Source organism: Crocodylus siamensis, chromosome 5 (assembly GCF_052110815.1).
Source record: "Crocodylus siamensis isolate JL-2025a chromosome 5, ASM5211081v1, whole genome shotgun sequence".
Classification (NCBI taxonomy): Eukaryota; Metazoa; Chordata; order Crocodylia; family Crocodylidae; genus Crocodylus; species Crocodylus siamensis.
Window position 1 is genome coordinate 141,035,654 of NC_143399.1, and position 23,138 is coordinate 141,058,791.

At 39.4% G+C, this 23,138-nt stretch overlaps 1 protein-coding gene across 1 annotated transcript in view; it reads left to right on the forward strand.

The window, feature by feature from the left end:
* Positions 1-23,138, forward strand: part of NEK10 (NIMA related kinase 10) — a 200,727-nt gene that overhangs the window by 176,663 nt on the left and 926 nt on the right. The window contains exons 32-35 of the mRNA XM_090046496.1: positions 1,198-1,308; positions 6,080-6,188; positions 7,699-7,751; positions 7,847-7,902. Coding sequence (XP_089902622.1) covers positions 1,198-1,308; positions 6,080-6,188; positions 7,699-7,751; positions 7,847-7,902 — 329 coding nt within the window. The remainder of the gene's footprint in view (positions 1-1,197; positions 1,309-6,079; positions 6,189-7,698; positions 7,752-7,846; positions 7,903-23,138) is intronic.

Here is a 23,138-nt window from a genome sequence, read left to right on the forward strand (position 1 = left end):
CAGGAATAATGCCAGTAAAACCAGCTGAGGCTTTCTGGTTTACTGCAGTATAACAACAATGCGAGAGAGGAAAGAGACTTTTTACTAGCTTACGTGGCAGTGATGGAAATACTGGTCCACAATAGCCCAGCCTTTCTTGTATAGACAAAATGTTGTTTCTTCATATTAATCTATGAAGTATTGTAGGACATCCATCTATGACATTTCAGTCTGATTCAGTTTTGAAACAAGGAACCTGATTCCTATTCTTTTATATCAATGCATAGTGATTACAAAGTGTATGTAAAATGCTACCAAATCAGAGTTTTCCAAACACTGTCTACTGATGCATAAGATTATATAAGTAAAGGCAGTAGAAAATCAAACCCAAAGTGTAATATATGTTATAGGAGGCTATAACACTGAAATTATGACAGATATGAATAAGAAGAACTGTCCTGACAGGAGGGCTTGCTAGCAATTGAGGCATAAAAGTGATTTAAAAACTCAAACAGAAAAAGATTTCATCCTTCATAAGGAAGAAAGTTCAGAAGTTCCTTCTTTTATACTTAATGGAATATATTTCTGCTCTTTTTCCCCTTTTACACCAAATAAAAACAGAAGAAATGCATTTGAAGCACAGGAACATCAAATATTTTTTTGTATGTATGCAAAGTAAAGTTTCCTAGGTGCTTTACAAACAAGTAAATTGGGTCATACAGCTTACAACAGAAAGGCTAGGTTATGGCATACTTGTTCATATGAAGTACATTTGGGCCTCAGAAAGGTACCAATTGAAGGCTTGTTTTCATTTTGCATTGGATCAGGCCTTCCATCCTCATATAATTTCATTGATTTCAATGAAGCAAATTCAGGATAACAAACAGAGCAAGTCCTCTTCCTCATCTGTTTTTCCTATGGTTTTTGCAACTGTTTAATCTCAATGAGGCCATCTCTATCTATGCTTTTTCCAGGGGAAGCAGCTACCCCATCACAGTGAGCTGAAATCCATATTCCCACACTAATAGGACTGGTCAACAGAAGAGTAGATATCAATATGCCATCACTTTACATTCTGTACTTTTTTCTTTCTATTAAACATAATAGCCCTTCAACATCAATATAATCACCATTTTGAATAATGCCACAGTGGAAAATGAGATCTGTATAAGAATTAAAGCTGAGCTGTGGTAACAGCTGTTTCACTATCTCTTTCAGCTTCCTCCGGCTTTGCACTGCAATTTGAAAAGAAGAGTCATTGAAAGATTCAAGAAATCCCTCTTCAGCCAACAGAGCAATCCTTGCAACTTGAAATCAGAAATTAAAAAGGTAAAGTATTCTAAGATTGACTGCTCATCATGGGCTTCATCTTTTTCTGTATTTGCATTATGCCACTGATGGGGAGGAGAAGCTATCCAAAGGTTAATAAGTTTTCAATTGTGTGTATTTTTCCTGTTCATCTTATGTTTCGTTGAAGAAAATAAGCATCAGATTTTGTAAACCTATATTAAAAATCATGAGCATATTCATAATTTTTAAAATGATTTATGTTTTATCATTGTTCTTTAATTTGTCTACTTAAGCTGTTTTTATTTAGCACTAGGAACTTTGAACACGAGTTTCTAGTTCTTTGGAGAATATTTAGAAACATTCTGCAGCCTCGCTTTATTTATAAAATTCAAAGGTTTATTAGATATACAGTTGATGCAGTTTGGTTTTAAGTTTTGCCTTTGATCATTGGTACATACATTGTAAATGGGAAAAGCCAGCCAGCTGTTAATCAACAAAACATAAAATTTACCTCATCAGAGATCAGAGAACTTCTGTTTCTTTTCATGGACCAGATCAGAATAGAAATAGGCAGGGATTTAAAAACAAAACAGCATGAGATCAAAACAGCAACACAGAAGTTTTCAGAAATTTCTTTAATAATATTTTATAATATAGCATGATAATACTGATATAATTTATACAAATATGACATGGACTCTCTTTTTTCTTTCAGTTCTAAGCATAATTCTTAAAGGAAAAATTATGCTTATTCATTTTTCTAATACAAATACTTGCCTAGGTCACTATTCTCAGAAATGTGCTTCTATTAATGTAAATATGCATATGATTTTATTCACATACTTACCAAGAACTGTTTCAAAACACAGTATGGGATTGTTTGTTTGTTTGTTTTTATCATTTAACCTTTTCTTATTTGGTCCTAAGATCAAATTGTTACTCTAGTTGTTTAATGCAAAAAGTTAGCTTTTCTTTCTTTTTAAAAGGAAGTAGTGATATGTGAGCTCCAGTTAAATTATTTTTAGCCTGCCAACATTTTTGGTGTTTTGGAATAACTTCTTCCTATCCAAAGCATGAATCTATAAAAAGCACTGAAGCTGCCCAATGCTCTTCAAAACTAGATTGCCCTGACTCATTGTTGACTAATCTGTCAGTAATACGTCAGTGTCATCACTTTAAAACTACTGTAGGTTTGCAAGCACCTTAAGATCCATACAGTCCAGCACACAATTTTTCAAGTGTTATCTGGGACATGTTCCATTAAGGAATATGCTTTACCTGGTGAGCTTGTAGTTCCATACCCTGGAGTCTTCAGAACATTTTTCTTCAAAGTCTCATAAGAGGACTGGCCTCTTCAGAGCAACTCAAAAATAGCATTTGCACAGGTTCTGTGGGATGCTACAAAGATACAACAGTTTGTCCTACAGGCAATGGAACTTTTCAGCTAATAACACTGTAGTCATTAGCTCTACTTATAGTTTCATAGTAGTTAGGGGTCATAAGGGACCTAAATAGATCATCTAGTCTGACCCCCTACCACTGGCCGGAGCACATGCTGGGATCACCTGACCCCAGATAGGTGTTTATCCAACCTCTTTTTGAATTTACGAGTAATGTAGAACACAAAAAAGGTAAATGTAAAAAAGCTATAGTGTTCAGATTGAAGTTATTGCTGCATTCAGCAAAATGTCTTCAAACAATGCACAAATACAGACTGGGTAATGACTGGCTAGGTTGCAGTATTGCAGAGAAGTACCTGGAGATGATAGTAGACCATAAGCTGAATATGAGCCAACAGTGTGCTTTAATTGTAAAAGAAAGCCAACAGTGTGCTGGATTATATTAATGAGTGTCACTAGCAAATCAAGGAAAGTGACTCTTCTACTCTACTCAGCACTGGTAACCCCTCCCCTGAGCACTGTGTCCATTTTTGGCCTTCACACCTCAAGAAGCATGTGCACAGATTGGAAAGAGTCAAGCAGAGAGCAACAAAAATAATTAGAGGCTTGGGAAGCAAGACCTATGAGGAAAGGCTGAAAGAGATAGGGTTATTTAGTGTGGAGAAGAGAAGAGTGAGGAGATTTGACAACAGTCTTCAGATACCTGAAAGGTGATTTTAGAGGATGGTGGTGGGTTTAAACTGAAGCAGAAAAAAATTAGTTTGCAGATTAGGAAGAATATTCTGACTATGAGACTGTCAAGCATTGGAACAGACTAGCTATGGAAATTATGGAACCTCCATCCCTGGAAATTTTAAAGAGCAGGTTAGACAGACACTTGGCTGGGATGCTTTAGTTGGGGACAATTCTTCTTTGAGTAGGGACTAGACTAGATGCCCTTGTGAGGATTCTTCCACACCAATAACCTCCTAGACTAGGGACAGATATTCAAAAAGCCTGAGCCTGAATTGATTCAATCTTTGCAGGTTAGTCTAACCTGGCTATGTTAAATCACTTTGTAATTGCTCAGACATCCTTTCTGGACTGAAAAAATTCTGGCACATGCCTGCAGTGGCTCAGGCTAGAAGCCAGGGAGGCGCTAGAGCAGCCCTCCCATCCCTTCCACAGGGCTATGCCAAGAGGGGCATGGCCATGCCTCAGCAGGATGCTCTGATTAAGGAGGGGTTCTGACCCTTGCTTGATAACAGAGCATTTATCAGCTCCACTATCAGCATTTAACACCCCATCAGAAAACAAAGCCTCTTAGTTCAAGCTCTTCTTAAACAGCTTTTTTCAAAGGAAGGAATGCAGGGACATTACCAGTTGACCTGCATGACCAGTTGATTAACTCCAAAAAGCCCTAAGCGGACACTGTCCTATCTGCCTTACACAGCATTAGCTAGCATACCACATACTGGCTACAATCTATGCTATGGGAGAGAAGAGGAAGGGATCTCTGCTTAAGCAGCAAGTGGTAGCGGGGGCGCATGGGAAGCTAGGCACACCCTGCTGTGCTTACAAGTCTCTGCTGGAGCTGCAGCCAGGGAGCAGAGGGGAGGAGCCAGCCCTGCTGTGGAGCAGAAAGCCTTGCCCAGCCCAGACAGCATGCCGGGATGCTGGGGGACTCTGATTTAATTTAAACCAGCAAGGGGTCTAGGACAGATAATGCATAAACTGGTTTGACCCAAATCAGTTAAGTCTGATACTACATTCAACCAGGTTTATCTTAAACTGGTTTCAGCCATTTTCAAACTGGTTTATGTGCACTGAATATCTGTTCTGTTACAGGTTTAAAGCAGTTTCTGATCACTTCCTATAATTTAGAATAAAGACAGAAACTAAGTACAGTAAAAGCTGTGTTATCTGGCATCCATGGGGAATGGGGAGTGTCGGTTAATTAAATATGCTGGTTATCTGAGAGGCATCTTTGTCTGTTCCCTCCCACTGCATCTGGTGCATCAGGGCTTTCACTCCCTGGCATCAGTGTGCCAGGGGACAGGGAGAGGGGCCCCATGCAGGCTGCTTTGCCCTGGGCCATGGTCCAAAGTTGGCAAAGTGGGACTTGATGAAACTAGAAGTGCCATGGTGGGACTTCCAGTTTTGCTTTTGCTGCATTGATCAGCATGCCGGTTAATAGAGCTTTCCGGATGGTAAAGTGCTGGATAACATGGCTTTTACCATAAAAGAAAATATAGGCTGAGCGTTAGAAGAAGTTTTCAGACAATGAGATTGGATTGTGCCATCATTTTGAAAAGGAAACAGTGTGGATGCTGTTTCTTGAAATATTTAAATTAGAGTGAGCAGATCATCAGGTTAGAAAAACAGTGCATCAGATAGATTCCTGCATTAGTGGGTGAAGTAAAGGACCCATAAATGCCACGTAGGTCTTTTCCAGTTTTTGCAACTTAAAAACTCTATTTTATTCTATTTATTATTTATACATCATTTTAATATTGAATGAAAAATATTTCTCATTCTGGAGATACTGCAGAGTACACTACCATAAATTCCTTCCCTCCATCAGTACAGAACTAATACTGTAATCCATGGCAACGCATAGCGGGTGCATGTGCAGCCCCTGAGATTAGCTGTGCACCTCCTGGAAGTGCCAGCTGTGAGACTGGAAGTGCCAGTGGAAGTTCACTTCTGGGTTTGCCGGTTTTGCCGCTGGTGGTTCCAGGCTCAGTGATCGGCTGCCGAAGGACCCCCCTCCCTCCCTTCCCCTGGTCAGTGACCAGCCTCTGAGGGATGTCCCCCCCACCCCCACCCCATCAGCAATCTGGTGCCCCCCTAGACTCGGGAGGCACCAGTTGCCCATGCTGCAATGCCATTTTATAGTGACTGATGCTTCTAAGACAAGGTGTTTAACAGTTAGGCTCTTACATCCATACCCAGGCAGGCAGCACTCAAGTAACTAGATACATTTTTAATTTTCAAATGCTGCAAGCACTCAGATGTAATCAAAAGTGCTGAGTTCTCACTGATTGAGAATCAAACCACATAAATATGGATTGGGGAGTCTTACTTTAGGCATCCAGTTTTGAAAACTCAGCCACTGACAATTCTTCTCCTGGTTCTGAGAGCTTGCTTTTCTCCTTTTTCTCTTCATACAAATTTGCAGTTTATATTTCTTTCACATGTAGCAGAGAACTGTATGGTTTAGACTGGATACGGTTTGACTACCTGCAGTGCTTGATAAATGCCTCATAAGGGGAAAAGGTGCAGTATTTATGACTGATTTGGCCAGTTCTTCATTCATTTAAAATGTGTCGAAATGCCATTTGACTTCTCACTCTGTGCTTGGGAATACAGGGATGTGCACAGGTTTTTGGTGAAAATGAGTTCAGTAGTTTCTGCATTTTTCCCCCCAGCTACTCCAGGGTTCTCCTGAATTGATTGAGCCTAGCTTCTTTACAGCAGATTGCCATTTGTTACTTCACTCCCCAGGTGGAAATATATTGGCCCCTGATGATAGAAAAGGTAAGAAAAACAAATTCTACAGTCTACTCTATACTTTTTTATTAAGAGATGTGGTGATGATAGTGGTAGCTGACTTAAGGACCTGACTGCTGGCAATTATTAGCTGAACTTGGTTAAAATAACATGGTCATTTTAGGTATGTTTTGTCACTATGTATCAGGCCTATTTAACAGAACATAAGTCTTGACTTGTGGGAGATATTTTTAAAAGCACAAATGGCATTTTTTTGCTTAATCAAACTGAGAGACAATGGGAGCTTTGTGCCTATTGTTGATGTTAAAAAATCTTCCACTCGGGCTTATCTAGCCTAGTTTATGGCTTGTAAACAAGTAAAACTGTATTGAAACACAGCGCTAACAGGAGCCATTATTATATCATGCTTTAAAGTGGTTAGACTAGATTTAATTGCCTGACTGGGTAAGGCCTTAAAGAGTTAGAAAGGATAATGAATGGAAGGAAAGTAGACGTGATCCAGTACTGTACATACAAAGGCTTACAAACATATGTGCTTTTCAAACATGGTTATAAGCAAATCTGATTTGTACTGACATTTACTGGTGCTACAAATTATGGACTCCATCCTCAGTTACAGCCACCAAGCACTGAGCGCAGCTAAACTGGGAACCAAGTGAAAGTGCCACCTGTGGTTTCTCAGTACAAGACACAGTTCCTGCTCTCCATCCTCAGCTGCAATACAGAACAGAGGTGCTGCTTTTAGATTTTACTGAAAATGATCAAAGCATACTTTTCATCTAATTTTTGGAACATCGCTAATTTTGCTTCCATTCTCTCGGGGGAAGGTAATGTTATGGCTGCAATTAAAAGGGGAGAGGCCAAAAGAAAATTTAAAATGGTAAGCTTAGCATATAAGGGTCAGAAGGAAGCTGCAGCCCTTCCTTAATGCAGCTGCTGGGTTAAAAACAAGCACATCAATTTACAACATAATACAAAAATAAAAAGTAACACGAAGTGTCAGGGGTGACATCCAAATAAAAAGCCAGTTCCAAGCAATCCCTTTAAATGTGTGCTTTTGTTTTGTTTCTTTGGACAGCCATGCAAATTGATCAGATGTTCAATATCTGTCATTTTCTGGTACTCTTATCTTGCAAGAAGTACTTTTGTCCTCAACATTTCCTGCTGTCTATGGGCATTATTTATTTGGCATTTTGAGTAAGGCAGAAAAACAGCATGATGCCTTTCTTTATTGTTCCAAATTAAAAAGAAATAAAAATCAATATTTGTTTTCTGAATTGGAGAAGACCATTTTTACCATGTGATCTCATCACGTCCACGTACCATATTTCCTGGTGTTCTATCAAGCCATAAGAAGGTCCTTTGCTAAGGCTATACTTGATCATTGTGGTCAATATAGAAAAAAGATTACCAATTTTTGTTGTTACCAAGCTGCTCTATTATTGTTCTGGTTCTGCTGTGATTGCTAAGAAACTCTGAGGAAAACCATGTAAGCCTCAGATTCAGTGGTTTCACATTACTTGATATTTGTTTGTAGGCTTTCCTGGCACTTTTGACATGACGGAAGGAATGACGTATGAACAAATGCAGGTCAATATTTTTAAACATTATTTATGAACAGTTGTATTCTGTTATTTTTTACTAAAGTATTCATTTTTACTAAAATGAATGTTTTTCACCTGTAGACAGTGATTGAAGAGGTTCTGGAAGAAAGTGGCTATTATAGTTTCATTTCTAACAGGTGAGCTATAGCATTCAATTTTGACAGGAAAAGGTGAATTATAAAGTGCTAGATAAATGAGGCATTTGGTTCTGTTTCCTAACTGTAGTTTTCTCTTTCAGTTTTTAATGAAGCACATGATTTTACGGCATATAGGTATAGGTTGGGGAAAACTTATTTAGGACATTTTAGCCAGTCTTTGTTTTGGCCACAGGTGCTGTATTCTTTACTCAGACAAAAGAATGCTGCATGCCTGGTAGCAATTTTCTCTTACTACTTTTTCCATATAAAAACTAAGTTAAAAGAAAAGGCACATATATCAAAACCATTTTAATGGGACTTTGTTCTTTTCATAATATCCCACTGCTCAGACCTCCAAGACTAAAACAAGCATAATCAGTATAATGATTAGATGCAAAACAAAAAAAAGGAAATGTAGGTGCTAACACACAAGGAGAGAGGCAACTGAAGTAAAGATGTGTGAAAACAGGTAAGTACCTTATCATTGTGGTCAGCATCTCTTTCTCAAACAACAGTTAATGCACATAAAGAGGATTATTCACGGAAACATTACACAAAGCGTAGTATCCCAAAACATAAACTCGGTATTTCTAGTTCTGTTTACAAGTCCCGTCTTCAATCACCTTCACCAGATATTTAATAACATAAGTTTCCTTTCATAAAAAAATAGTTCAATTTTGCTTCTCCAGATCTTGCCTAAAAGTCTGTTTCACCTATTACAAATAAGCAATATTTTCAATCCTGGGAGCCAAACGCTAGATTTCCAAATCCATACTTAGATGCCTTATATCAAAATAACTTGATTTCCATAGCAGCAGCTTATTTTCTGTACACCGGCAGCACCTGCTACTATTTAAATAATATTTTCAGCTGTTAAGAATATCTAAAAATCAGGTCGTTTTTGCTTAAAGGACTTAGCTGATGATTTACTCCAGACTCTCAGGTTTTAAATGTTAGTCTTATTATTTAGTTTATTGTACATGATACAGTGTTTTTTCAAAAGTGTCTCATTATTTGCTTTTAAAAAATGTGGATTTCCAAAGACAAAAATTATGATATTGCCAGCAAAATATTAAACAAACCATTAATCAGCACCCCTCCTCACCTCTCACTCCCAAATTATGACGTTTTAAAAATTAAAGATTGGTCTTAGCTTTTCTTTTAAGCCTCTAGGCTATATGCATGTCATGTTTTCAAGGGTTTTTTTCCAGCTGTGAAGGCTAGAAACTTTGTTTTTATATGAGCATGGAGACTCATTCCTGCTCATGTGCCTCCAGGATCTGGCGTTTTAAATGAAGCATCAGATATTTGTAAGATACTGTAAATTGCAAGCTGTCAGCTCTGAAAGCTCTCTGAGGTCCAGGGCATATACCCTTGTGATACTTTAGTGCTATTTCCTCTAGATGTTCAGCATTGTTTTCATAGTTGTCTTCCAGGACACCTCTCTTTGTATCAGTAATCTTCTCAAGGTCTAATAAAGCTATTATATAAATGGCCCGTATTTTGATATGCATTTACCTTTTGCATGCTGGCTAGAAAACATCCTGCTAAAATTAAATAGGCAGGTGTTGGTTAAGTGTAGGCAGGCATCTTATACACGTAATAATATAAAAAACAGTTTATTAGGAAAATATACATGGATAGGATCATGAAATATGCTTTCATTTACCCGAGGACCCGGGAAACTATAGGCCAGTTAAACTTACCTCAATCCTGGGGTAAGCTTTTTGAGAGAATTATCCTGGCACATGTCCATGACGGGCCAGTGCAGGAGGTTATGCTTAGGAGCAACCAACACAGGTTCATTAAGAAGCAGGTCCTGTCAGACCAACCTGGTGGCCTTCTACGACCAGGCCACCAAATCCTTAGACACAGGGGTAGCAGTGGACATAGTCTTTCTGGACTTCAGGAAGGCCTTTGGCACCGTCTCTCACCCTGTTCTCATTAAAAAACTGGGGGACTGAGTTGTCGAAACCTACATAGACAAGTGGGTCACTAACTGCCTGGAGGGCTGCACCCAGAGAGCGGTGGTGGACAGGTCTTTCTCAACGTGGAGGGATGTGGGCAGTGGGGTTCTCCAGGGCTCGGTCCTTGGGCCCGCACTGTTCAACATCTTCATCAGCGACTTGGACGAAGGGGTAAAAAGCACCCTGTTCAAATTTGCTGATGACACTAAGATGTGGGGGGATGTGGGCATGCTAGAAGGAAGGAATAGGCTACAATCAGACCTAGAAAGGTTACAGTGGTGGGCGGATGAGAACAGGATGGGATTCAACACCAACAAGTGCAAGGTGATGCACCTGGGGAGGAAAAACCAGCAGCATACCTACAGGCTGGGGAACTCCCTTCTCATCAGTGCAGAGGCAGAAAAGGATCTTGGAGTTGTCATTGATGCCAAGATGAACATGGGCTGGCAGTGTGGGGATGCAGTCAGGAAGGCCAGCCGCACCTTGTCATGCATCCACAGATGCATCTCAAGCAGGTCCAAGGAGGTGATCCTCCCCCTCTATGCAGCACTGGTCAGGCTGCAGCTGGAGTACTGTGTCCAGTTCTGGGCGCCACACTTCAAGAGGGATGTGTACAACAGGGAGAGGGTCCAGAGGCAGGCCACCCACATAAGCAGGGGTCAGCAGGGCAGGCCTACGAGGAGAGGCTATGGGACCTGAACCTATTCAGCCTTCACAAGAGAAGGCTGAAGGGGAATCTAGTGGCCTGTTACAAACTAGTCAGAGGGGGCCAGCAGGCAATGGGAGAGTCCCTGTTCCCCCGAGTGCTACCAGGAGTGACCAGAAATAACGGTCACAAGCTGGCAGAGGCTAGATTCAGACTAGACCTCAGGAGGCACTACTTCACGACCAGGGTGACTAAGATCTGGAACCAACTTCCAAGTGAAGAGGTGCTGGCTCCTACCTTGGGGGTCTTTAAGACAAGGCTAGACAAACACCTTGCTGGAGTCGTTTGACCCCAGTACTTTTTCCTGTCATGGCAGGGGGTTCGGACTTGATGATCTGCTCAGGTCCCTTCTGACCCTACAAACTATGAAACTATGTATAGTGGAGGAATGGGCAGTTAACACACCTTACACCATTAGCTCTAGAGATTGTTTTCCACGTCTTCTAATTGCAGTATCTATTTCCTAGATGTGGCATCATGTCTGTTGTGGATTCTCTAGGATATAGTTGTTTTGGGGAATCTGTTCAGGGTAAATCCATGTGGAGCACTGGGAAACTGATTCTCAGAGTTAGAGTTGGCTTCCTGGTGTGGTCCTGGGACAATGCAGCTATATGCTTCCCTACATTTGGAATTGGGGGCAAAACCAAAATTGGTTAAATTTTTGGAGAGAGTTGGATATCCCTCACCTGGTCAAAGAGTATTATTTGATCTTCAAGTTTCACTTTTTCTTGCTCTCAGTGGTTAATGTGAGGAAGACCTCTGAGAACTCTAAACAGCAAAGAGCAGAGCTTAGTTTACACAGCTCATCTGTGTTTTTTAAATTTCACTGGTGCATTTATTCCATTGAATATCCATTCTCTCATAGTATTTCACATATTACAATGTGTGAGAGAGTGCTTATGCTAAGCAAGGCCTAGCATTAAAAAAAATGCACTAAAACTCCCAGAATGCTTCAAGGAGGTTGAGGAGTCAGCGATTGACATTCTGGTAATCACCTTCTGACCCTTAAATGAAAATACTGAACTTCTGACCTTTAAACAATGATAAAAATAGCAGACATGCCGCTTACATTGTTAAGAATAGGAAACTGCGTGGCTAAACCACAATGACGAAAAAACAACCGCATATTATGTCAGTTTAGACATTTTAACCCTGCAAAAACTAGCAAAACATATAGATGAATAATGTATTTAGGTTATAGAAAATTAGCATAAGAAATATAAAGGTCATTAAGGATTAACATAAGAAGTGTAATGATTATAATACAAACCGTATCACCTGATATTATAATATAGGTAAGTTAACTAAATAACCAATAAAAGTAAGAATTAGAAATGCATATGTATAAGTGTTATCATATATAACTAATAGTAAAGTTATGTTAGATGCCTCACTTCCACCATGGGGACAGTTTTGTATCTTTTGCCTAAAAAAAAAATAAGGGACTCCTTTTAAATGAGCTGTTGACCAGTTCTGAGACTACTGAATCAGGCAGCCACACCTAGCCTCCGGGTTAGAGAACAAGGGCTTGATTTGGGAACCTCATGAACCAACAGACCTCCTTTAGTTTATGACTTTGTGAAACAATAAAAGTTTTAAATTGAACAGGTCTGAGCCTGTGCTTAATTCAGTCCTATATAATTCAGCATCGAGCTCCCACAATTTGGCGCAGCAAGCAGGGTGCCCTCAACCCCAAAGAGGTTGTAGTGGTACCCAAAAAGTCTGTTTCACAAAGCGAAGAAAGAAGGAGCATCCTGATTCCCACTAGAGGACAGCAAGGGATCTTCGGATTTTCAGACTTTGGACTTCGGAATCAACCAGGTAAGAATAGCCTAAAGGGCACAGAAATAGCAGGAGGGGCAGTAAGAGTAGCCTAGTCACGGGAGTGTGAGAGGGGCAATAAGAGTAGCCTAATCACGGGAGTGTGAGAGGGGCAGTAAGAGTAGCCTAATCATTTTCCTTGAAAGTCATAGTATAAACTCAAAAACCATCAAATAATAATTTTAAATAGATAAATTTGTCTTATTCCACCCTTACCTAAAAACTATTAAATAATACTAAGTAATAAAGTCTTTAAAACCTTACTACAAAAAGAATTAAATTCTAAAAATTTTAAAGAGTGAACCAAAATTTATTTACAGTGTGTGATTATTTATAGTTTACAACATATACCTTCTCCTCCAGTAATAATACAAAGCCGTCAAAATTAAGTAAAATTTCCACCTAGTACTGAGACTTAGTTTCATATTCCTCAGTCAAAGCAAGACAATTAGAAAAAGTTCTTAAAATAACTGTCACTGACTAAAGTAAAACTAAAAAATTATGCAGGAAAAAAAAACATTTAGTACAAATTACAAAATGTAAATTCATCCAAAACTAATCGAGAAGCAAACGCTTCCCTTGTATTTAATTTGCAAAAAAAAAACAGATATTGTCACTATAAAAAACATCAAAATATTTCTATGTATCCTAAAACTGCTTGTCCTAATGAATGCTGAAAATGAGTATACAGATGATACACAAAATTCGATATGTTGAGTGACCTCAATAAAAGTAACTTTACTACTAACCTCTATACTCAATAAGTTAATAATTCAAGCGTTCCTGCTAAATGTTTTGAACATTTCTACTACAAGTTAGACGAGAATAAAACTCTAATCTATAACCTCACTAAAATAAATGAACTGACTTTAAATACACCCATTGAAAAACTTACAGTTTTTTAGACTATAAACCAATGTCATACAACTGATATACTTCTTCAAAATTAAAAAATTCCACCTTAGACATTTTATCAATGTTCAGTCCCAGTAATTCAATAACGAGTATTATCTCATAAATAGTGTCAAAAAGCCAATATTACTGTTAAAGTTGTTAATTTACCATTAAGAAAAAAGGTGTTAAATATGTAACTTTTCTCTTATTACAGAAACTTCTAAATATAAACAAAGTTAAAACTATTCAAATAGTTTAAAAATACCAGAAACACCTCTAATTTTAAAACAAAGAGGGGTCCATACATAAAAATTTATTTCAAGCACAGTACTATGTCTAGATTTTAATTGTTCTATTATTCAGGAAAGTTCCTTGCTTACATATCAAAACCAAAATATTTATATTCATCATAAAAAAACATATCCTAATACAAAAACCTAATTCCATTCAAACAAATTTTTGGCACATAAACAAAGTATCAATGTTTTGAGACTGCAAAAAGTGAACAATAAAATAAAAATATGACTCTTTTCCAAAAAATACATTAAAAAGAACTTGACTAAGTTTATTTCTATAGTTTATCAGAATATTTCCACCAATAGTCAAGTTCCTGACTACTTAAGAGCTGTCTTGAAAAAACTTAGTAAACCTTTAAATTAGTTAAGTAATATTGCCCAACAAGCTAAAAAAACAATGCAAACCTCAAATAAAATTACAAAAAGAATGTCTCATCTTATATGACAAATGAAAAATAACATATAAATTTTTGTTATCTTTCTAGATCTTCTCATAGTTTACCTTACAGTTACAGTTTTGTTAAAATACTGTTATCCGTATTTCCAAAAATATGTTAAGCTTTCTCAATCAAAAGTAGCTATTTTTATCAAGGAGGAAGAGGTGATGTGAGAGAGTGCTTATGCTAAGCAAGACCTAGCATTAAAAAAAATGCACTAAAACTCCCAGAATGCTTCAAGGAGGTTGAGGAGTCAGCAATTGACATTCTGGTAATCACTTTCTGACCCTTAAATGAAAATACTGAACTTCTGACCTTTAAACAATGATAAAAATAGCAGACATGCCGCTTACATTGTTAAGAATAGGAAACTGCATGGCTAAACCGCAATGACGAGAAAACAACCGCATATTATGTCAGTTTTGACATTTTAACCCTGCAAAAACCAGCAAAACATATAGATGAATAATGTATTTAGGTTATAGAAAATTAGCATAAAAATATAAAGGTCATTAAGGATTAATATAAGAAGTGTAATAATTATAATACAAACCGTATCACCTGATATTATAATATAGATAAGTTAACTAAATAACCAATAAAAGTAAAAATTAGAAATACATATGTATAAGTGTTATCATATATAACTAATAATAAAGTTATGTTAGATGCCTCACTTCCACCATGGGGACAGTTTTGTATCTTTTGCCTAAAAAAAAAAATAAAAGGCTCCTTTTAAATAAGCTGTTGAACAGTTCTGAAACTACTAAATCAGGCAGCCACACCTAGCCTCCAAGTTAGAGAGCAAGAGCTTGATTTGGGAACCTCGTAAACCAACAAACCTCCTTTAGTTTATGACTTTGTGAAACAATAAAAGTTTTAAATTGAACAAGTCTAAGCCTGTGCTTAATTCAGTCCTATATAATTCAACATCGAGCTCCCACACAATGATGGATATATAACAGTGATACTGCAGTTTTCTTTTACCTGTTACTGACTGCATTATATTCTTTTGCTGTTACACCAGGAGTTACTGTTCAGCATACGTGCTGTTGTCTACAGTGGATGCATACTTGTACTTCCTTCTTTCCCCAGTTCAAATCCCATTTCCAAGTAGCCTATGTATTCTCCTCTCTTTCAGAAATCGCTTTGATACCCTGGCCACACCCAGGTGAGCACGGTCATGCTGTACATGACACCACAGACATGACTGCATCTTTAGTGTGCCACATACCACACATTGTTCTCCACACTGCAGGGGAACAGTGCAGGATATCCAGGAATAAAAAAAAAATCCATGTGCAAAAAAGAGAAGCAGAGTGGCACACGTGGGGGCAGCACACACTGCTCAGAAGTGGACCTGGGTCAGCTGGAGCCACACTCCGGCTGCTGCCCAGGCTTTAAGCAGCAGGACTGCCATGGCTGCAGCCCCAGGAGGCTCCCAGGATCACAGGTAAAGCTGCTGGGGCTAGACCAGTGCTGGCCCCAGCTTCTCAAACCCCACCTGGGGTAACTTGCTGCATGCCAGAGGGCACGTGGCACAGCCATTCCCCAGGGACAACTAGTGCTGGCACAAGGTGTGCCACTGCTAATTGTCCCTTGGGAACCATATGTCCACACTTGTATAGAAGCGGCCCCTGGCTCTCAAAAACACGTACCTGCCTTTCTGTAATAAGAGTTTATAAAATATGCTCTGCTCAGTACTATTTAGAATCCTCAGAAGTCCTGCACATTTTGCTTCATCCATGCTGTCTTGGTAGTCAAACAGACCAAGTTTCAGCAGCTGCCCTAAATAAGACCATTCATGTAGCTGACAACCATGCAGCAGTAGGTTTTACCTCAAAATCTCCAAACAGGTGCATGTGGCTTGAAGGGCAAATCAACCTCCTTAAACTGCAGTCTGGGTTATTTATCAATGTCCACCGTTAATTGGCCTTTTCCCACTACACATAAAATGATCTGCTTAGGGCCAAATATTATCTTCTTTTCTTTGGGAACTGGGAAAAATAATAATAAAATCCTAGTAGTAATTAGATTTTTTTCTTTTTAGCAATCAGCTCTACTATTTTTCTAGCTAGACCTATCTACTTGTTTAAAATGCTTTCTTCTCGATTTAGCTGTGGAAAGTGTACAGATAGAATTAATAGATTCTTAGGTTGTGAGGCTGGAAGGGATCTTGGAAGATCATCGGGTCCAGCCCCCTGCACCAAACAGGAAAAACAACTGGGGTCAGGTGACCCCAGCTAGGTGATCGTCCAGTCTTCTCTTGAAGTTTTCCAGGGTAGGTGATTGCACCACCTCTGCAGGGAGCTTATTCCACAGTCTGGGCACCCTGACTGTGAAGAAGTTTTTTCGTAATGCTGAGCCTGAAACAGTCTTCCAGGAGTTTATGGCCATTACCCCTGGTTTTCCCCAAGGGGAGCCCTGGTGAACAGTTGTTCACTGAGCCCCTGATGTAGCGGTAAGCTTCTGTCAAGTCCCCCTCTCAGCCTTCTCTTTTTCAGGTTGAAGAGTTCCAGGTCCCTTAGCCTTTCTTCACATGGCTTGTCGTGCAAGTCTCTAATCATATGGATGTCCCTTCTCTGGACTCTCTCGAACTTTACCATGTCCTTGTTGAAGTGCAGTGCCCAGTACTGGGTGCAGTACTTCAGCTGTGGTCTCACCAATGCCAAGTAGAGTGGAAGAATCTTCTACTGGAGATGCATAGATTGATGCATGCCAGGGTGTTATTTGCCCTGTTAGCTACGGCATCACACTAGAATTCTGCAGTGTTTGTGGGGCTTCTACCACTGAAATAATTTAAATAGTTGCTTTTATGTCTGGCTGGCTGTTTTCTCTCCATGATCTCTGCCCTCCTGCCAACCCCTCTCCCCAAAAAAACAAAACAAAGCCTCTAGTAAGAAATGGTAGTGATATTGAGGGTATGTCTATGTCTATACTGGTATTTAGGCTTAAGTTTTGATGCTGAACTTAACCAGCCCAAGCCATGTGTGAGCACTTTTCTGTGTCTATATACTTGATAGCCTGCACCAAAGTCATCTATATCATGCTGTATACACATACAACATAGGAATCAGTCTTATCTTTCCTTCTGGATTATCTCTACTTACAGATAGTAGAGACAGGAAGTGGAATGCATATAGGTCAAGATTCAGGAACTGGGAATTATGGAATCGTTGCTTCAAACTTGAATGCCTGTGGCTCATAACTTCCAAACGTACTGCAGACAAAACTGATCTGCAGATGTGTAGTGACTGAGTGTACCTAATGCCTGTAAGATTAACAGAACTTCCAGAACAAGGATAGACTACCATCAGGGGTTGAGCTGCAAGGTTTATTGTTTACGTGGTTGGCAGGTAGGGATTAAGGTTGACTTTAAGATAAACCCTAACTGTCAGTGTGGACAACCTCAGGAAATGACAGAAGAAAGAGAATCAAAAGTATAAATTGTGTGGAATGCTGAGAAATAATCCAGGCAACCTGATTGGGTGATGGATGGAATATTAATTCTTTAGAAAATGAGAGACTAAGCCTCAGAAGAAAAATGTCATGCACTTTTTTTTTCATTTTCATTATAATAGTAATTACTAGCTCAGTGCCAGCTATTTCATGGGGATTAATGACCAGCTGGGGATAATGACCCTCAGCTGTATCTTGAATAATCAACTTGGGTCCATCTATCATAATCCCCAGAAAGTACTCAGTGCTTCCATTAGTGTAGCTTGTTTGTACAGAAACTTGAAAAATACAAGTTAAAAATTAGCTGAGTTTCAGACTCCACCCTTTCTCTCATTTTCACCTCACTTCTTAGTGTTGGATGAAGTAGGTTGTTGCCTGTGCAAGTTCATTCTTCTCTGAACTTGTTAGTCTGTAAAGGCATCTATACACATGCTTTGGGGCTGGGGGGGATGCTTTAATTAGGGTGGCTCTGAAAGCTGTTCTAATTAAAGTGCCTGCAGCATCATATGTATCCATCATGTATATTCAGCATCCCACACTTCAAAATGGCAGTGGAATCACTTTAACTAAACCTCGTTCAACAAGTTTTAGTTAAAGTGCCTCCCACAACCGTTTTGAAATGTGGAGTCACTGAATACACGTGACACGGAGGCTGCTGGAGCGCACTAATTAGCACACTCCAGCAGATTCTATTAATCAAGACTGCTCTGACTCATGCGATTTAGCAGAGCTCTGTCATGTGTATAGGTGCCCTAACATGCCATCCTGCCCTACCTTCTGCCCAACTTCATTTTGTGTTACACCAAGTACGAGAGTGGTTTATCAACGTAGGTCTGTGCTGTTTGCTTTTTGTTTGTTTGTTTTTTGAAAACCTATTTATAAGACAGTGAAAACCTGTTGCAATTTTTTGTCACACTTCAAAATATCAAGGTGGACATACAATACCCAAGTGGATCCAAATATCTGATTTGAAATGCCCTTGCTGCATGTTCCATTACATTGTATCATATATAGGTGACTAAAGTGTATTAGGAGGCATAATCTAAGCAAAAGCTCAGTTGTATGAAAATGGATTTGTTTCAAGTAAATAAATCCTGCAAAACTCACAAGGTCAGAGACTCTAGTGATCTTCAGCTGAGTGCTGCAGCTTGCTGAGATTCCAAATGAGTTATTATATTATACATACAATCAGAGATCCTCTTATGGTAGAGAAGTGTTATTTCAAGAGTAGTACTATGTGACAAAGAGTACATTTCTAGCACCACTAATAAAGTGAGAGTGAATCAAAAACATATTACTGTATTTTATACATTTTTTTTTTACAGCTTTGTTCACTACATTTTTTTTCAATTCTGTTCTTTTAGAGGTAGAGAACATTTGTTCAAATAGTTACAGAAAATGATTTCACCAAAAGGACAACTGTCAGCTTTGGCTCTAATGATAGCTATGTATTATTAACCATTCTAAGAATTGCATAGGTTGTTACTCATAGGAAAGTGATCAGACTCAGGAATGAGAGTGAATTCTGAATTTTGACTGGTTAAGGTAGGGTTGATGTATGATGGGGTTAATGATCATATGGCCTTATCACTTGAAAATCTAAAAGTGTTGCAGGAGCTTTTCCTATATTGAGTGACATCCCATTTCAACCTTTGCTCCAGGATTCATTTGCCTATTGACTCATCCTGTCTTGTTAAAGAGTCAGATTTGTATTTTGATTCATAGATGCTAGGGTCAGAAGGGACCTCAACAAAGCATTGAATCCAACCCCCTGCCTAGGCAGGAAAGTGCTAGGGTCAGATGACCCCAGCCAGATGCCTATCCAGCTTTCTCTTAAAGACCCCCAAGGTAGGGGAGAGCATCACCTCCCTTGGAAGCCCATTCCAAGTTTTGGCCACCCTTACTATGAAGAAGTTTTTCCTGATATTTAGCCTAAATCTGCTCTCTGCAAGTTTGTGACCATTGTTTCTTGTTACCCTAAGAGGCGCCCTGGTGAACCCACTTTTTTTTCAGTGTTCTAAATTATACCAGTCTAGTGGCTGGAGGACAGTATATAAATTCAAAAGAGTCAAACCTATCTCACTTCCATTTCTCCGTAAGTTTTTGGGAATGATTTGAAATTGTGAGGCTTGGCATGTTTAGAATATTCTAAGGCATGTTCGAGTGGTTCTCAAGCTAGTTAAATTCAAGGTGCCCCTTGAAAAATGCCAGTTCTTATCTTTCACTTGTTTTTTACTGCAGAAAAGTGATTCTTCTGTTGCAAAGAACTCAGAAAAAAACAGCAACAGACTCCATATTGTTCTTGATGCTATGGATTCCTGTTTGAATTCCCTGGCTTTATCCTGTGAATCATATGTAGGTGTTTGCAAATCTAATAGTGCTAATATTGAGCAGTACCCCATGGCATCCTTAAAAGGATCTCAAGGCACCCCATGGTGCTGTGGCATCCTGGCTGAGAATCACTGGCCATCTCTACACACTGATAGCACTATTATTTAGGCTTCCTTCTCATTTGCACCATTTATTTCTAATCCCAAATAAAATATATTATCTGGACTTAGTGCCTTGTCCTAGCTCTTGGTCATCCTAACAAGATAATCTACCATTTCAAGTTCAGGCTGGTGACCCTGGCCTCTGTAATCACTGCAATCTACAAACATTTGCAATAGCTGAAGTGGGGGTTCTTTGGACAACACTGTCCTTCTGTCCACCTCCTGAAGTTCATTGGAGATCAAGACTAGCTCAGTCCCTGTTATCTAATGTCTTTTTTAGTACCCTGGGCTTCAGTCAGACAAAGACGATTCACTTTCACTGATACTTAAAGCATACAATTTATAAAAGCTGCAGCAGACTCAAGATCCAGGAGATAGATTCAAAACACAATAGACTGTCAACAGAGCAGAACTGGCTAAACTTAGAGTAGGAATGGGCAGAAGTGTCTGCAATTATTACAGCAAAATCTCCTCCAAAGTCTGAAGTGAAATATAACATGACCAACTTTCACCATTCTTCTGGTATCAGTGTGCACCCATAAAACATGCTGGTGAAGTGTGTCACGTCTTCCTCTAGTGCTGGTCCACACAGTGGAATGACAACTTATTACTGATACAGTTCACTACATTACTTTAAATTGCAATGGCTTATGTGGTAAATCTAAAGGTTCTAGCTCTGCCGATGAACCATGTGGTCAATGCTGCATGATGGGATTTAAGTTTTTTTCCTAAGATATTCTATAAAAACTTGGGAAATTATACACCCACACACACACATTCTACCTTAAAAGAAAATTCTTAGAGTCAAATTCAAATATTAAGAAATACCAGAATCAAGATTGCTCGTATAAGCTTTAATTCAGCCCCTTCTACTTTGGTGTTATGATACATTCTTTAGGAGCATGATCACGTAGTATTTTTTCCATACGAGCCCCACCTTATTAAATGTTCAATATAGATGTGCTCTGGGGATAGACCAGGGCGTGGACTGAAGGACACTGTTGTCCAAAGAACCCCTGCTTCATCTATTACAAAAGTCTGTAGACTGCAAAAAGGGAGGGTCTCATTGTTAATGGACATCTTCTTTCTTGAATCTGGATAAAGCTCCTGTGCAATGCTAGGAAGTTATTTAAACCAAACCTTTCACAGGTGGTTCCTGACCGTGTTCCTCATTACCTGGGTGCCTGATTTGATTTGCAGTTAAGCTAAGTGCTCATAGCTGCAGCTGAAGTCAGTAAGAGCAGAGCTTGGAACATACAATGCAAAGTCCTTTGAAAAATCAAGTTTTAGGTATTTTAAACACCCCAATTAATGGATGCTTTTGATCTTAATCTCCCCTGGACCGTACTTCAGCTTGCAATCTGTGAAATGGAAATAATACCACTTCCTAATCTCCTGGGGGTGTTATGAAGGTAAATTAATTACTGTTTTTGGTAGTGTTGGAGTGATATTGTAGCTGTGATAGTCTAGGAATTATGCAAGATGCAACATTTTTGTGGGTGATATTTTTTATTGGACCAGCTGCTTGATTGGGATAAAGTTAGACAAGCTTTCAAATGCAAGGAATTGTTCATCAGGTCATCTGATAGAACCATCAGTAAAATGTCTGGTGCACTTAGAGTCATAGTTTTGGGGGGAAACTTACGTGTGGATGTGTAAATTCAAAGCTGTATTGTAATGTAGATGCACTGAAGACCCACAGTAAGGGTACATGGGCAACCTTCATTTTTGCATTTCTTAATTTTTATGCATTTTAGTAAAGTTCTTTCAACATAATTTGTGTGTGGGGGGGGGGGGGGGGTTGGGTTCTTACAGGTTCTAATCCTGTCCTTCCACTATACAATCAGACACCATTCCAAAAGCATAATAAATGTGACCAGTGTAACATGTGCTTCCTTTTGTGTCTCATCATCTTCCCAGGAGAGAACTGTGTGCACAGTGGAGTGTTTTGATTCATGCTTAGGGTCTAGTGTTTTTCACTCTACATTTTGGCAGATGTTAGAGAAAGTAGGCTGAAGAAGGCTACCTCACTCTTGAAATGGAAGTTGGATCAGCTTCTGAGGGAAAGAAAAAAGAAATGCTTGTTACTTTCCAGCAATACTGTGCTTGAGAGAAAAGCTGTATATCATGTTTCCCTGGCAAGAGAATGTAATATAATACAGGTTTGTTTATTTGATGCCATCTTCATCAGTGCAAAATTGGCAGAAGCATTTCCACCACTTCCTGCACTAGCTCTCTTGCCTGGCATTTCAGAAGCATGTTAAGAGAAGATGGGTAGAGATGTAGACACCACAGTGCTGAACTATCTGAGAGACTTTTCACCAGTAGCATAAGATAAAGCTTACCTCCCTGCTACTTTAGGTTATGTCAGAGGCAGGTCACTAGGAATATGGGAGCTCAGATTGGCTGTCTACAGATCCCACTATGACACTGTGCTCAAACATTTGTCACGTGAAGTTACCCTGCCTATAGATTGTAAGTCCAAAGGAAGTGTTAAATCAGGGGTGTCAAATGCATAGCTCATGGACTAGATCCAGCCTGAGGAACCATTCCGTCTGGCGTACTAGTAGTCTGGTAGGCTACCGGAAGTTGTGGGGGAGCATGTCCTGCTGCAGAATGTGGGGTCCCTGGACCCCAATGGACATGGCCATTGGTGGCGGGGTGAATGAAGGCTGTGTAGATACAGCCCTCACTTGCTCCATGACTGCCTGCCCTTGGATCTGTGCCACTGCCTGCTCTTTAACCCATGCTGCCGTTGACCTACACTATTGCCTCCTCCTGAACCCACATTGCTGACCCCACACCCAGAACTGGATCCATTGCAGCTGCTGCTCACTCCATGGATCCAGTCCAGGAGGAGCCCTGCAGTGTGGGTCTGGCCTGGGGCCTAGGGTGAGTTTGATACCCCTGTGTTAAATACATCTTGCCTGATCCCCTGAATAGTGGGCTATGACATTTGTCCCAGTAAGTCCTGTCTCAGGTTCATTAACTTATATTTGAATTAAAACATGCCTTGTAGAAAGGCATTCAAATTTTCCTGGCTCATAAGTTACATTTATATCATGGAAACTTGCTGTCAAAAGCACAGAGACCTACTCTGGTCATAGTAGAAGTGAGTAGTAAAGATTTCCTAGGGTCTACAAACACTTACGTACTGTCTACCT